At 48.6% G+C, this 13,068-nt stretch overlaps 1 protein-coding gene across 2 annotated transcripts in view; it reads left to right on the top strand.

Annotated features, from left to right (window-relative positions):
* Positions 1–13,068, top strand: part of RARB (retinoic acid receptor beta) — a 670,351-nt gene that overhangs the window by 644,030 nt on the left and 13,253 nt on the right. For both annotated transcript variants that reach the window (XM_019745272.3, XM_019745273.3), the window contains one exon: positions 12,354–12,530. In XM_019745272.3, coding sequence (XP_019600831.1) covers positions 12,354–12,530 — 177 coding nt within the window. The remainder of the gene's footprint in view (positions 1–12,353; positions 12,531–13,068) is intronic.

Here is a 13,068-nt window from a genome sequence, read left to right as displayed (position 1 = left end):
ATGATGTTCTGGCCTCTTTAAGTGGCTTATGTTGCTTGCCTAACATGCTAGAAAACGTGCGTTTTTAAAAAATGCAAATATTGCAGCGTTTGCTGGTTTGGTGACTGGTGTGCTAGAGAAAGCATAGTATGAAAGGTCATAAAGATAAAAAGATGAAATGGTAATGCCAGATAGAAAAAAGAACGGTGAGTGAAGCAACTCTTGGGGTACACAGTCATTGGGATAGTCATGCCTCAGTTTTATATGCAAAATAGGAATGGTGTCCAGGAGCAGACTCAGAGGGTTTGCTGTGGAAATTGTTGCCAGACCATGCCAGGGTGATTTCTCAGGTGAGCATGAGGCTGCACAGTTGGGTGGCACCAGCTTCTGAAGGGCTGGCACCAGACTTGTCCAAACCAGAGGCTTTGGCTCAGGAAGCAGAGCAAAAACCTAGAGCATTGCTTCTTCCCAAACCTCAATGTGCTTACGAAGCACCTGGGATTCTTACTATAATGCAGGCTCTGATTCAGCAGATCTGGGATGGGGCATTTCTAACAAGCTCTCAGGCAGTGCTGGGATGCAAATATACAGAACACACTCTGAAGCAAAGGCCATGAACATACTTTGAACAGCAAGACCCAGGACGACCTTCTGGGGCCCACCCAGACCCTTGGTGTCAGGGCAGGGGAGACGCTGGAGTGCCCATTCTACCTGTGAAGCTGTTGGCCTACCTGCCAGGCTAAGGGAGGTGCTAGATTCAGTAGACAAGCCCCCACTGAGCTTGGGGAGCTCTGTCCTAGCCCAGAGCAGACTCAGAGCAGGACAAGGCCGAACACTACAAGGGAGCTTTCATTTTAACTCAGGAGATAAAGCAGGCCTGTGAACCAAGAGGCAATGGAGGGAGATACCACATATCCAGAGCAAGGGCACTAGAACCAGACCAATGTAGTTTAAACCTCTCAGTCACTCACTGTTCAGTCATGTGACTGAGTGCAAGTTATTTAACTTCCCTTAGCCTCATTTTTCCCATCTTTAAAATGGGGATACTAGAAAATGGTTAGGATGATAAAAATGAGACAATTCATGTGAAGCTTCCATGATGGGACCTGGAAATATCTCTACAGCAGTGATGTGGCCCATTTACTGGGTATGAACTGATGCTCCAGGCCCCTGGTCCCATGCCAGGTGCGTCTGGCACTATAGAGAAGTAAAATGATTAATAAGCAGTGCCAAGGAGTATATCATTTATTCCTTTTAGAAATATTTACCGATTGCCAACTATGTTCCAGGCACCGTATTGGGCTAAGTATCAAGGTAAATGCATCCTGACCTAAGAACTAGGGAAATTGACCAAGCACGGGCCATGGGAAAGGACAGAAGGAAAGACGAGATAATTGGTGCCCTGGAATGGTGGGATCGTGTTAAGTTGCGAGCGAGTGGAAAGTGAGAATGAAAAAACCTTGTGGAGTCTGGAATGCCAACTGAGGAATTTGTATTTTAGTCCGTAAATAATGGAGAGAAATCAATAGTTGGTGGTCAGGAGTCTTTATTATTATTATCATTATTATCATTATTCTTACAACTAGTATTTATTGAGCATTTACTATGTGCCAGGTACTATGGTAAATAGTCTAAATATATTAATTCTCTTACTCCTTGAGGACTCTGTGAAGTAGGTACTGTTGCCCCACATGACAGATGAGTAAACTGAGGCTGAATACTATTGTCCCCAGATTGCAGATGAGTAAACTGAGGGGTAGAAGAGCTAAATAACTTTCTCCGTGTCTCATAGCCGACACACGGAACTTGATCGTAAACAGTCCGACTGCAGGGGCCGCGCTTTTCACTACTACACCATTCACAGAATACATACATCAGGAGGGTGGTTGATAGGGTAGAGTGGAAGCAGGAGTCACTGGGCATCTAGTTAGGAGGACGTGGCTGTTATCCAGGAAGAAAATCAAACCTTGGGCTTGAGAAAAGACAGAGTCAGAAACAACAATCAGAGGAGGGAGGGTTTCCTGGATGTGGAAACTCTTGAGCCAGTTCACAAAGCGAGACATTATAGGACAAGCCCTGGGACCATTTGCTGCTGTATGAGGTCCCCCCTCTTCCCCAGGTGGGGGTATCTTACTTAGTGTGGCCTAGTCATTCCCTAGAACCTGACTCACCCGAGAAGCAGGTGACATGGTGCCCGCTCTAGTCTGAAGGAGTTCAGGGCAAACACAAAGTACAGCTTGTCCCCTTCCTAGAACACACGCCCTGGTGCGGCCTGGCTTCTCTCAGGGCCTGGGAACAACACGCTCCTTCAGGACAGTCTCCCCTCTGGTAGTCAGTGCAGCTTCTTCCCACCCCTGAAGCCAGGCAGGGGTTCTAGCAGCCTCACTGGGGACTCTACGCTCTTCCCTCCCCTAGGGCTCCCTCTGAAATCAGTAGCCTCTCCACTTGGGTTCTCTTCACGCCATAGGTGCGATTCCATCTGCTTCCAGGCCAATGGGCCTGCCTGCCCAGCCCTCTCGAAGGGTGCAGCAGGGGCTGTCAGGGCCCTGCCCATGTCTGTCAGCTCCCTGACCCTGCCTGCAGTCCCACTGACCCTGCCTGAAGGTTTCCTCCAGCTGCCAGAGCTGCTTGGCTCTCATGTGCGGCATTGACACTCCTGCGAGAGCCCCCACCCAATGACCAGGAGAAGCTACTGGGTAAATGGCCCAGCGTCCTTGCCCCTGCGCTAGGAGACCTCTGAAGCATTCTCTAAACCACCTCCCAGAGTTCCCCAACAAGGTGGGGCCCAGGTGCCCACAGGGATGGTCTTCACTGGTTGCCTTCCCTTCCTGGTCCCCTTCTTCCATGCTTCCTGGGATCTCTTCCCAAGTAAGCTGCTGGCATTGAAATCCTAGTCTCGGGGTCTGCTATTGCCCAAGGCAGCTGGTTTACTTCAGGGACCCTTCCCACTCACACCTCTTTGGGATGTGACACCATCAATCCCCAATTGATGCCCACTGTCCGAAGCACTTTGCAGGGACTTTCTGCACCTCTTTTGATCCAGCAGGGAAAATGGAAATACAAGTTCCATCTCCAAAAGCCAATCCCTCAATACTGGGCAGCCCGACCTCCTTCTAGGAGCACAGGGCCCGTTTTCAGGAGCAAGGTTGCTCCAATACAGTTTCCCATCCAGATTTCTCTTTATTTTTACTCTCCATACACAGACCTAGTTCTGTTTTCATTGTAAGCAACTTCAAATCCTTTCTGGAAGTAGGTGGGGGTATAAATAAATAACAGCAGCCATAACACATTCTCTGCAAGATCTTAGTTCCGAGTGGAACATTTTTTATACAGAGCTTTTTTTAGATAGGCAGTTACTTCTACTGCCAAGAAACTTCCTGCCATCTTCACCAGACTGGCATCTTTGTCAGATGCTTTGGGAATAAGTGGGCAGAGAGGAATTAAAAAGGCAGCTAGCTGCCCACCTATAGATCTGTGAAAGAGTTGTTCCTTTTGCTTCCCTAATTAGGGTAGATTTGGGACAAATGATCAGGGTCCAGGAAGCAGCAGAAATGGGTGGGTGAGGCAGAAATACATGCCTCACCACCCTCCATGCTCAGGCCTGGGCAGGGCACTCATCTATGAGCTTTAGAGTGAGTCTCCTTGGGAACGCTGCTAAGCAGTGACAACTCCAAAAACAAGGGGGAACGTAAGGGGATTCCATGATGGAAGGTGGGAAGCAGGGGCGTGGTTATTTATAGATGAGCTCTCCAAAATAGAATATAGGCGTGAACCAGAGGAAACAGCCTGGCTTTGAGGATATTTGCTTTGCTTCCTTGAGCAACTATGTCATTTGGGCTTTGGGGCCTCATAGCCCCAGGTTCAAATCTCGCCTGTGCTACGTAGGAGTTGCGTGACCTTGGAATCATCATTTGAGCCTCAGCTCCCTCATCTGTATAATGGGGTTTAGAATCGTCCTGGGGTTTCTGGGATGGTTCAGTGAGAAAAATCTATCGGCGCGCCCTGTACAGTTTCTGGCACAGAGATGTACAAAATCGGCAGGGCTCCTCCTGGTGGTCTTGCTATGAACCCCTTCTCATTTTTCAGAGCCACTTGCCCAGGTTCTGGAGAAGCAAAGTGGTGAGTGGGAAAGCGAAGCAGTTCTTGGCAGCACAACGCCAGCCCTGGCCGTCTGCGCGGGGCTGCGTCTGCTCCCTCCCTCATCCTGCTGCTCTGCCCTGTGCCGGCTGTTCATCACCTTGCAGAGCTTGATGGGACATAAGCTGTCCTCGGAGGGGCTCGTGAAGTTGAGCTATGGAGATTTAAGGAGCCCTTAATCTACTCAGAAAAATGACCACCAACAGAATCATTAAACCAGCAAAAGGCTTTCCAGGACACGAGTGCTTTACACAAGGAAGGATATTGTGAGCTGTTCCAGCCATGGGTGGACTTGGCTTTTGTTTTAGAAACTAACAACTTAATTAGCCAGGGAATCAGAACCTGAAGCTCAGGAGGTGAGCCTCCCAGGAGAGACGTTTCTGATGGGGTGGAAGGTCAAGGGAGTCATGAGGCCTGAGTCCTGACCCTTTCTCCCCCACCTCATAGTTTTCTGACCTTGAACCATCCCTTAACTTTTGTGAGCCTGTGTTTTGCCAGTAAACACACCCACGCTTTCCATATCACCTAGACTATTATTTCATTTTCCAACACACCTTTACTATATACCTACTGTATTGGGTTTCCTAGGGCTGCCATGAAAAAAAATACCACAAACTAGGCTGAAAACAACAGAAGTGTATCGTCTCACAGCCTAGAAGCTAGATGTCCAAAATCAAGGTATCAGCAGAGCATGCTCTCTTTGATGGCTCTAAGGGAGAATCCTTCCTTGCCTCATAGCTTCTTACATACAAGGCCCTTTGGGGCCCTCCATGGCTTGTAAATGCAAACTCCAATCCCCTGTCTTCATATGGCCATCTTCTCCCTGTGCATCTTCATATGGTCTTCTTCTGTGCAAGTCTGTCTCTGTCCAAATTTTCCCTTTTTATTAGGGTACCATCGTATTGGAGTAGGGCACACCCTCGTGCTATCATTTTAAGTTGATTACCTCTGTAAAAATGCTATTTCCAAATAAAGTCGCCTTCTGAAATATTGGGGGTCAGGAGTTCAAAGTATCTTGTTTGGGAACACGGTTCAACCCATCACACTTAGTGAGTGCAGTATTGGGGTACGTGGATGTTTGCAGTTCTTTTGTGTAGTCTGGCTAAAAACCAAATTTTGTCTCATGTGTTGTGTGCTTTTAGAAACCTCTGACAGCGTACATCATAAGTCCTCATCTCTAGGCATTGGGCTAAGTCCCCAGGATCCCACTGGATGGTGGAAAAAGGAAAAGACATTCCCAGCCAAGGGAGTAGCATGAGAATGGCCAGGAATTTTGCAGAGAGGGGTCTGGGAAGGAGGCAGGTGCAAAGTCTGAGGAGATAGGTAAAAGCTAGCTGGCGGGGCCGTGGTGTGCTGGAAGAAGGTATGCGAACGTTAGCTGCAGAGACCCAAGGGAGATTGCTAGTCAGGAGAAGCAGTTACAAGAGGGTTGGCCCTGGTGGCTTTGTGCCAGAAGGCATGGCGGGTAGGCGTGGCAGAGCTTTTGTTCTTTCTTAGATGTGCCCCAGGAGATCCAGAAGCCACCAATGTCTTGTCACAGCAACTGAGACCACCCCAAAATGTAGCATCTCTTGGCCATCCGACACCCTCCATCCTACAGCTGTCCCATTCCAAAAGCCCTGCACTCCACCAAGTTCCCTGAATCTCTGAGATAGCAGGAATGAAGGGGCTGCTGCTGTCCAGAGGGACCCCTCCAGGCTCATGTCAGCCTAGGAATGTTAGATAGTGGTGGTCCAGGAGCACGTCTAAAACATTGCCTTCAGGGAAGTCCTGCAGCATCACCCTTGCTTTCGGCCAGACTTCCGGGAAACATTTGGAGGTCCTTAGAGACCCTCGCCACCTGTCCCCTTCCTGTTGCCCATTGCTTAGAGCCCTCTCCACCCATGGGCTGCACCATGCCTTTAAGACAGTACCTGTCTTTCCACCTATAGTTGCCATGTGGCTGCCAAGCTGCCTTTCTCCCCACCTGTTGGAAGCATCCAGTTCTGAGGAGAATGCTGCCCATGCCCACTGATGGACACACCCCATCTGGGACATTCCAGAGGCCATGTGGTCATTGTGCCTAGATAGGCATTTATTGACCACAACGACACGCTGGCCTGGCATGTAACATTCTCTTCCTTGCAGTGCTAGGGATTTTTTTGCTACCTCCTAGAAGCAGCCAGAGTTTCGAACCCAGAGGGAGATCACAAACGCAACAACTGGCTGTAAGAGACAGAAAGTTCAGGCCAGGAAGTGGATAGAATACGTGATGACCCAAGCATAAGCGGGGTGATGGGGTGTCGTGGTTGGGAGCCCAGATGCTGCAGCCCAACCACCTGGTGTGCACCCTGGACCCTCCACCCAACTGCTGGGGCATCTTGTACCAGTTGTTGAACTTCTCTGGGCCTAAGCGTTCACATCAACCAAGGGGGGGGGGGGTGGCGATAATAGTACCTACCTCATGAGGGTGTGGTGAAAATTAAAGGGAGTTCATTGTGAAGCCGTTAGAACAGTGCCTGGCTTGAAATAAGCCCGAGGAAGTGTTTTTCTATGAGCAACATACAAAATGAAGAAGTGGAATGAGGGTGACAGGGACATTCTTCCCTAAGCCCTCTGGCACTTGAGAGGGCATCCGCCTCTCAGGATGGTCGAAGAGCAAAGGCTTCAGGCTTCGGGAAGAAGGAGGCTACCTTAGCGGATGTGCCAACATTCCTAGGGAAGCTTAACTCTTCCTTCCTTTTACGAAATTTGAGTTGCTCTTTAGCTAAAAAAGAACAAGAAACAGCCCTGATTAAACCGCTGTTGTACCCAGGAGGTGCCCCAAATGGGATTTTGAAAACATTGGTGATACCACCTCCATTTATGGGTTTTATTCAGAAAGGAAGGCCAGTCAGAAAAGCAGTAGGTGGCAGCAAAGAACTAAGCCTACAGAAGAAAGGGATCCATTTGTGTGGCAAAAAAAATGGCCATTTAATTGGATTTCATAGTGGGGTTGGGCTCTGCTGCTGCTGAAGGTGGCCGTAAGGGCCCTTCAGGCAGGCCCTCCACTTGGGCCCCTGCTGCACAGCATTCTGGGAAGGCAGGCTGGGGCACCTGCCTGGAGAGGGGCTTCCACCCAGGGAGGAGGCGCTGAGGAAAGAGTGCAAATTTGGGGATACCTGCCTCTCCCCCTTCTGCTTTGGCTCTGCTTCTCATTAGCTGCCAACAGGGGCCTCTCCTCACTACCCCACTTATCTTCCCTCTGCCCTGGTTTCAGAAACGCTGTGGAAAACCCACACTTCCTCGGTGCTCCCTCTAACCGCCTTCATTACCAACCAAACCAGGCTGTGCTCTCCATTTGCCACAGCTGGAAGATAATATATAAGCCATTTTAAACCTCATGCCTATGAATCCAGCTCCCCGTATAATAAAACACTAGGTTATTTTGTGTTTTATTAACTGCCTCTTCCCTTCAGTTTGCATAATAGTGAGTGAGATTTACATGCCGTTAAGAAGGCTGTGCATTATTTTTAATAGAAGGTGCGACAGGCTTCTCTCTCGCAGCCCGGTGTGTGATAAAGTAACCTCATATGATGCTGATGAAGATTTCGTTCACACTTGCTGGGTCGGGGCAATGTCTTTTTTTCCAGATGGATACTCGATTGTAAAATGATTTCCCGCTGTAAGCTCGCCTGTCTGTCCCTCTCTATCGTATCTTCCTCCAAACCTGTTAAACTGCCTATTAAATTTAATTACAGCCCGAATGGCGTACATCTTGATCTGATGTTCCCCCGAGTGTACTGTATTCCACCAAGGTCCTTGAGGAAGGAATACAATAAATCTGGAGGATGCGTGCCTACTTTCCGCAAAGAATATTATGGAAAGCACCGTGGGCCACCAGCTTTCGGAGGGCATCTATGTCATCCCTTATGCAAACATTTCTTTCTGGCTTTCCTCACCAATCTTAAAAACAAAAGCTTTTATTGACTCTGTGGACGGATCTCCACTGAGGGGAGGAACGGAAGACATCAATTTGGGATGAATGTTACCCTTTCCTGAACTACTTACATTTGTCAGAGGTCCAAACCCCAGGCCTAGGGAACTTTGCCTTTCGTTGGGTTGTTCAGTTCTGCCTCCAGAGGCAGCAGAAACCCCGTGAGTACGGCCCACGCGGGCCTCATTCTCAAAATGTTAGTTGTCCTGAGACATTTTAAACAGCAAAGACTTGTGGGAACTTCATTCACTCATTGATTCATTCAACAGATATTTATTGAGCCCCTACTGTGTATCAGGCACTGTTCTAGACTGATAATACAGCAATAAAAAAAAAATGAGACAAGAAGCCTCTGTATAGAAAGTAAACGGTAGAGTGGTTAGATCAATGCTGTAAACATTGAGCAGGTTTCGGGGCGGGGGCGGGGGGACGTGTCTGGAGTGTGGAGGGTTCTGTAACTGTCAATAGAGGCCTTAAGGGAAAGTGGCATTGATCAAAGACTTGGAAGAATGAGGGAGTGCACCATACAGATGTCTGGGGAAGAGCAGGGGGAGGGAACAGCCAGAGCAAAGACCCAGAGGCAGGAGCATGCTTCGCTTGTTCAGAGAGAGCTGGGAGACCTTGTCACTGGGGTAGATGAGCTGGGGGGAAAGTGGGAGAAGACAAGGTCAGAGAACAGGAGCCAGATCTGGGAGAGCCTTGCAGGCCATTGAAAGGAATTTGACTTTTAGCCTGAGTGAGATGAGAAATCATTGGAGATTTTGAGCAGCGCAGTGACTTGGTCTGGCTTGTGTTTTAAAAATGTTCCTTTAGTCCTTTGGTAAGAATTGGCTATAAGGTGGCCAGGGTGGGAAGCAGGAGACCAGTGAGGAAAGGGTTGCAATAGTCCAGGCAGGAGGTGATGGTGGCTCCGACGAGGGTGGTGGCAGTGGGGACCTCTTCTCTAAGTCTCGACAGTTTTTGGGAATGGCGTGGGGGAAGAATGTGAAACAGACCTAAACTTTCTTAAGCTATAACTGCACATTAGTTAGAATTCTTCCTGTTGCAGGCAATGGAAACCAAACTTAAATCAATTTAGATTTAAAAAAAAAAATCCTTGTGTGAATCAGGCACGGCTGGATCCAGCAACTCAGTATCTTCAAGACAGGGCTACTCTTCCTCTCTCTTTCCATATTGCATCTCACCTTTCTTCTGAATTGGCTTCATTGTTAGGAAGGCCTTCCCGACCTGGTGGCCCCGGAAAGCTCCTGGTAACCTTCACTCTGTCGACAGAGAGCTACACTTCCCTAATTGTTCCAACCAGAGTCTCAAAATTAAGCCTCATTGTCCAGTTCTGGGCCACTTGCTCTTTTCTGAACCAATCACTGTGGCCAGGAGGAGGGACCACTCTGATTAGCCAAACCAGAGTCAAGTGCCCTCCCTTCACTGGAGGGAATTTGACAGCCCCATTCAAACTCCAATCACTGAGAGGGAGGGAGGAACTGTCCCCCAAATGACTTGAGAGGCAGAAGAGAAGGGTGTCAGGAAGGCAGAGATACAAGATGACTGTTCAGCTCCATTCACACCAGTGACCCTGCTCTGGAGATTACAGAAAGAAAAGAAAACATAAACTGTTTCCTGGGTATGTTGGAGTGTGGTGCTAGTCAAAAGCTGAGACCTTCAGTAATTTCTGGCAAGTTCATGGTGGTGTTCTATTTCCTGTCTGTGCTGTGAGCATCCTTTTTACTGATTAAATGAGGAAAAATACGTCGAGGCTTATAATGGGAGTGAGCGCCAGTATGGGTGGGGACTTTTCTGGCCACGTCACCTGTGCACGTGAGGCGAAGACACTCATTGCTGTGCTCTGAACCCTCTGGTAGAGCTGGGGACTGGTGAGGGTGATGAAGAAAAGGGTCTAATATTGATGAAACCCCAGAACACACCAGGCACTATTTGCTTCCTTCCCTTTAGGATCCTACTTACTCTTGCTGGCAGCCTTTGAGGGCAGGTGGTGTGTATCCCTCTTTACAGATGGGAACAATGAGGCATGAAGCAAGGACATCACTTGCAGGAGGTCACACCTATCAGCCACATAGCGGAAAGGCCAGGTTTGGGGTCCGGGTCGACCTGGGACCCACTTCCAGCCTCTCCTTGGCACGTTACCCCACCGCCCTGAGATGAACCTGCCACATGTTACAGTGAAGCTTGTAATTCCACCTTCTTCAATGAGTAGCTGTGGGGGTTTGGCAAAGTGAGGAGTGGCCGGGGTGGGGCCTGCCAAGGTAAGGCTGAGAAAGCAGCAGGTACTTAGCTAGGCTGTAAGCTTGCTAAGCGTTGTGGCTGTGTCTGAGGTGCTCGGCTGTTACACCCCAGCCCCTGACTGCGTGAAGATGGGTCAGCAAATATTCATGGAACAAAGGAAGGAAGGGAGGAAGAGAGGAAGAGGAATAAGTGAATGAAAGGTGGAGTATTTGAATGGATGGAGGAACCCAGCCAGTAGGTGGCAGAGGTTTGGTCTGAAATCTGCTAACCTTCTCATAGGGGTAAGGGGCCGGGTTTCCCTCTGTTTATTCTGTAGGTGTCAAAAATAAGGCATCCTGCAGGAACCTGGGCCTCCGTCCTGAATGGAAGCTGCTGAAGGACTAGAAGGCTGGTCCTTCCTGGAAAAAAACAGGGAGAAGCAGCTGTGTAATCCCTGGAGCAGCCCCTCTGCATGTCCCCTCGGTGGGCTGCCTCATTGTGCTGCCTGCACACGCCCGCAGAGCCGGGCCCTGCCTCCCCGGCTAAGGCCTGGGCCTGGCAGCTCTGTGTGAGGCATACATGCGGTCACCACAACACAGAGCACTTCTAGAAAGTCTAATCTTTGTTGTCATTGTAGCATTTTGTTTTTTTCTTTTATCGTCATTTTTTTAATTTTATTTTTATTATGAAAAATTGCGAACGTTATAACATGGAAGTAGAGAGAACAGAATAATGAAAGCCCGTGATCACTCCACAGCCAATCTTGTTTCATCATCTATCCATCCTCCTGCGCACTGCCCATTACATATTATTTAGAGGTAAATTACGAACGTCTTAGCTTGTCTGTAAATATTAGTGTTCTAAATGTAGACGCGTCTGCAAACAAAAACATAGCAGCAACGCTGTCATTACTCCTCCTAAAATAAAACTAATACCTCAAACACCTTAATATCTCAAGTTTCCAGTTTTCTCGTATGTCACAATTTCTTTGTTTATTGAAAATAGAATTCAGATCAGGTCGACAGCTTGTAATTGGTTCATACGGTGAGTTGTCTAAAAATTGTTTGTTCCTAAGTCAAGGCTATTGGGGTATAATTTACATGATGGACCATTTATTTCCTTAAAGGTATAATTTTATGAGTTTGACAAAAGTATGCAATCGTATAACCACCACCCAAGCCCCTTGGACACCTTTGTGTTCAACCATCCCTCACCCAAGCCCTTGGAAACCACTGATCTGTTCTCTGTCACTGTCATTTGGCCATTTCCAGAATGTCATCTGAATGGAATCATTCTGTGTGTAGGTTTTTGTGTCTGCCTTCTTTCACTGAGCGTGATGCTTTCGTGGTTCATCCGTGTTGTGCATGTATTAATATCAGTACTTCCCTTGTGGTCACCGCTGACTCGCTCTCCATTGCCCGGTTGTCATGGTTTATCCATTCATCGGTAAATGAGCACCTGGGGGGAGGCGCTTGTAATCTGTGGATTTCTCTCCATTTCTCTTTGCTCTCCTTGCAATGTGTCTGTGGAAGAAACCCAGTTGTTGGTTGTATGGACTCTCCGTCATCCTGGACGTCGACAGTCGCATCCCCCCAGAGTCATTTTTAGCACATCCGTCTCCCGGGTTTTCTGTAGTTAGGCTCCTTCTGATTCTGGTTTGACTATTTCATAGGTGGTGGTGTGTGTTGCCATCAGGACACCCAAGTAACACATGGCCTATTTTTAAGATATGAGTGACCACTGATGGGCAATGCCGAGAGCCATTGATTCATCAGGGCTATACATGGTGACTCCTCAGTCCATTATTCCTTCATAACTTATTAGCTGGAATAATTACACAAAGAGAAATGCCCTTCATCTGTTGCTTGATTGTCCAGTGGTACAGGGATAACGTTTTAAGTGTTTTTAAAGGATAAATCCAAGCTCAAAACTCAGCCACCCCACCAGGAAGCTCTCTGGTCAATACTGAAGTGCCAGCCCAGGACCAGGAGACATGTTGGGTCCCTGCCTTCCACTGGGCTTCCCAGAAACTACCCCTGATGACGTTTTCTCTCTCTCTTAGAATTCCAGTGCCGACCATCGAGTCCGATTGGACCTGGGCCTCTGGGACAAATTTAGTGAACTCGCCACCAAGTGCATTATTAAGATCGTGGAGTTTGCTAAACGTCTGCCAGGCTTCACCAGCTTGACCATTGCAGACCAAATCACCCTGCTAAAGGCCGCCTGCCTGGATATCCTGGTATGTATCCTTCTGAACTCCCAGCTGGGGTGTTGAGACGGGGGAAGAGGGGACTGAGATGCTTTGAAGACCTCCAGAGGCTCTGGTTTCCCCCACCTCTCTTCCTGTCATCTTCTTTGCACACCGAGTACCATCCTCCCTGCCGGCATCTCAGTTCAATTGTCAAAGGTTCAGAGACCCCCTGGAATTGGACAGAACCTTCCTACCCTCTCTACCGGCTGGTGTGAGAACCCCCTATGCATGACCTCAGGAAAACATCCAGCCAGTCCTGGTCATAGCACCTCACTGACAGGTTGCTCAGCCGTAGCTCCTTCCACAAGACAGCCCCATAGGTCTTTGAAAGGCCTTCAGGCTAAACCTATTAGAGATGTCACATAGCACCCTTCTTCTACCCCCTGATATGGCGCCACCTCCATTGGTAGCCTGGGGAAAATCCCTTTCTTCCATGGGCCTCAGTTTCCTTACCTGTGCAAAGGGGATCCCTGATGGCCCTCCACCTCCTGCTGTTCTCACACCATGGCTTCTAGGGCCTTAGAAC

The sequence above is a fragment of the Rhinolophus sinicus genome, chromosome 5 (genome assembly GCF_057876585.1).
Source record: "Rhinolophus sinicus isolate RSI-liver-muscle chromosome 5, RSI-T2T, whole genome shotgun sequence".
Taxonomy (NCBI): Eukaryota; Metazoa; Chordata; class Mammalia; order Chiroptera; family Rhinolophidae; genus Rhinolophus; species Rhinolophus sinicus.
Note: the sequence above shows the minus strand (reverse complement) of the source record. Positions and strands in the feature narration are given on the sequence as shown.